The sequence below is a fragment of the Egretta garzetta genome, unplaced genomic scaffold, assembly GCF_000687185.1.
Source record: "Egretta garzetta isolate BGI_Z169 unplaced genomic scaffold, ASM68718v1 scaffold356, whole genome shotgun sequence".
In the NCBI taxonomy this organism is placed as follows: domain Eukaryota; kingdom Metazoa; phylum Chordata; class Aves; order Pelecaniformes; family Ardeidae; genus Egretta; species Egretta garzetta.
In genome coordinates this window covers 490,448-491,650 of record NW_009260019.1, presented here as the reverse complement: position 1 = coordinate 491,650, position 1,203 = coordinate 490,448, and the positions used below count along the sequence as shown (strand labels likewise).

At 66.6% G+C, this 1,203-nt stretch overlaps 1 protein-coding gene across 1 annotated transcript in view; it reads right to left on the bottom strand.

The window, feature by feature from the left end:
* Nucleotides 1-303: 303 nt before the first annotated feature.
* NEURL2 (neuralized E3 ubiquitin protein ligase 2) overlaps nt 304-1,203 on the bottom strand; it is a gene marked incomplete at its 5' end in the record, with an annotated part of 3,020 nt that continues 2,120 nt past the window's right edge. The window contains 1 exon segment of the mRNA XM_035896149.1: nt 304-419. Coding sequence (XP_035752042.1) covers nt 304-419 — 116 coding nt within the window.

The window sequence follows — 1,203 nt, the reverse complement described above, 5'->3', positions numbered from 1 at the left end:
GTGTTGCTGCCCCCCCCAGCTCTCCCACAGCGCAGTCGCTTTCTGGCTGGAAGCGCTTTATTGCTCGCTCTGCCCTGCACCACCCTCCTGCCCAGCAGCACCCATCTGCACCGAGGAAAGTCCCTCCTGCCCTCTGCTGCGCTGCCCGTGCTCTCGTGCCAGCCCTGCGGCAGCACGTGCCGCTCCCCAGGGGCGAGGGAGCCGCACGCCCCTGGGCCCTGGGATGTAGAGGGGGCAGCTCGCCGGCCGTCGCTGGTGGGGCTGTCGGCGTGGGGGGCAGCCCGGGGCAGCGCCCTCGATGCCTCACTCGTGTTTGCAGAAGCTCTTCAGCGGCGGGGGCAGGTCCAGGCCGTCGATGGCCAGGCGGTGGATGATGTGCTTCTGGATGACCAGCCGGCAGAGGGTCTGCAGGGAGGGAACTGGAAGAGAACAGAAAGCAACAGCTGAGCTGGCCAAGTCACCGGTGAGGCTGAGAGCAGAGGGGTGTGGAGGAGATGGGCCCCGAGGCTCCCCAGAGGTGCCATGGTTTAGGGCAGCAGTGGATGAGCTTGCTCTGTGGCAGGAGCAGGCATCATCCTGCCCCGGGCTCAAGTTGGCTGGGCAGGAGAGTCAGTGCCAAGGTGCTCCGGCCGGGACAGGAGCCTGAGGGCTGCTGGCTGTGAAGCTCTTCCCATCACCGGGAGGAAGGCTGGGAGGACAGCTACATGCCCAAGCTGTGTGTTACTGCGGCTGGTTTGCATTTGTTTTCTCCAGGGGCCATGGAGTGTGCTCCCCAGGCTCCCGTGTGCCCACACTGTGCTTCCCTTTCATCCCGCTCCCTTTGTCTGCCTCCGCCAGCGCCAGTGCCAGGCTGCCGGGTGGGTGCCCGCAGCCGGGGCTGCGCTGGCTCAGAGGCCGCCCTGGCGATGCCTTTGAGACCACCACCTTCTGAGCCGTTCCCATGGCTGCCTGGGTCCTGCCCCTGTGACACGCACGCCTGTGGGACGCCTCTTTCAGGAGCCCTTGGTGGCTCAGCGGCGTGGGTACAATTAGCTGCGGCCAGCGCTCTCCTCCGATTTTAAACGAGGGCTGACTCAGGTGTAGCCTGTGGGCCTTGGTTCACCCGCTGCCTCCAAGAGCCAAACCGAAGGAGAGCGCGGGTGCAGGGCGTCGCGCTCGGCCGGAGTGGAGCTGTGGGTGGGACCCAGCCGTTTCGCCCGCAGG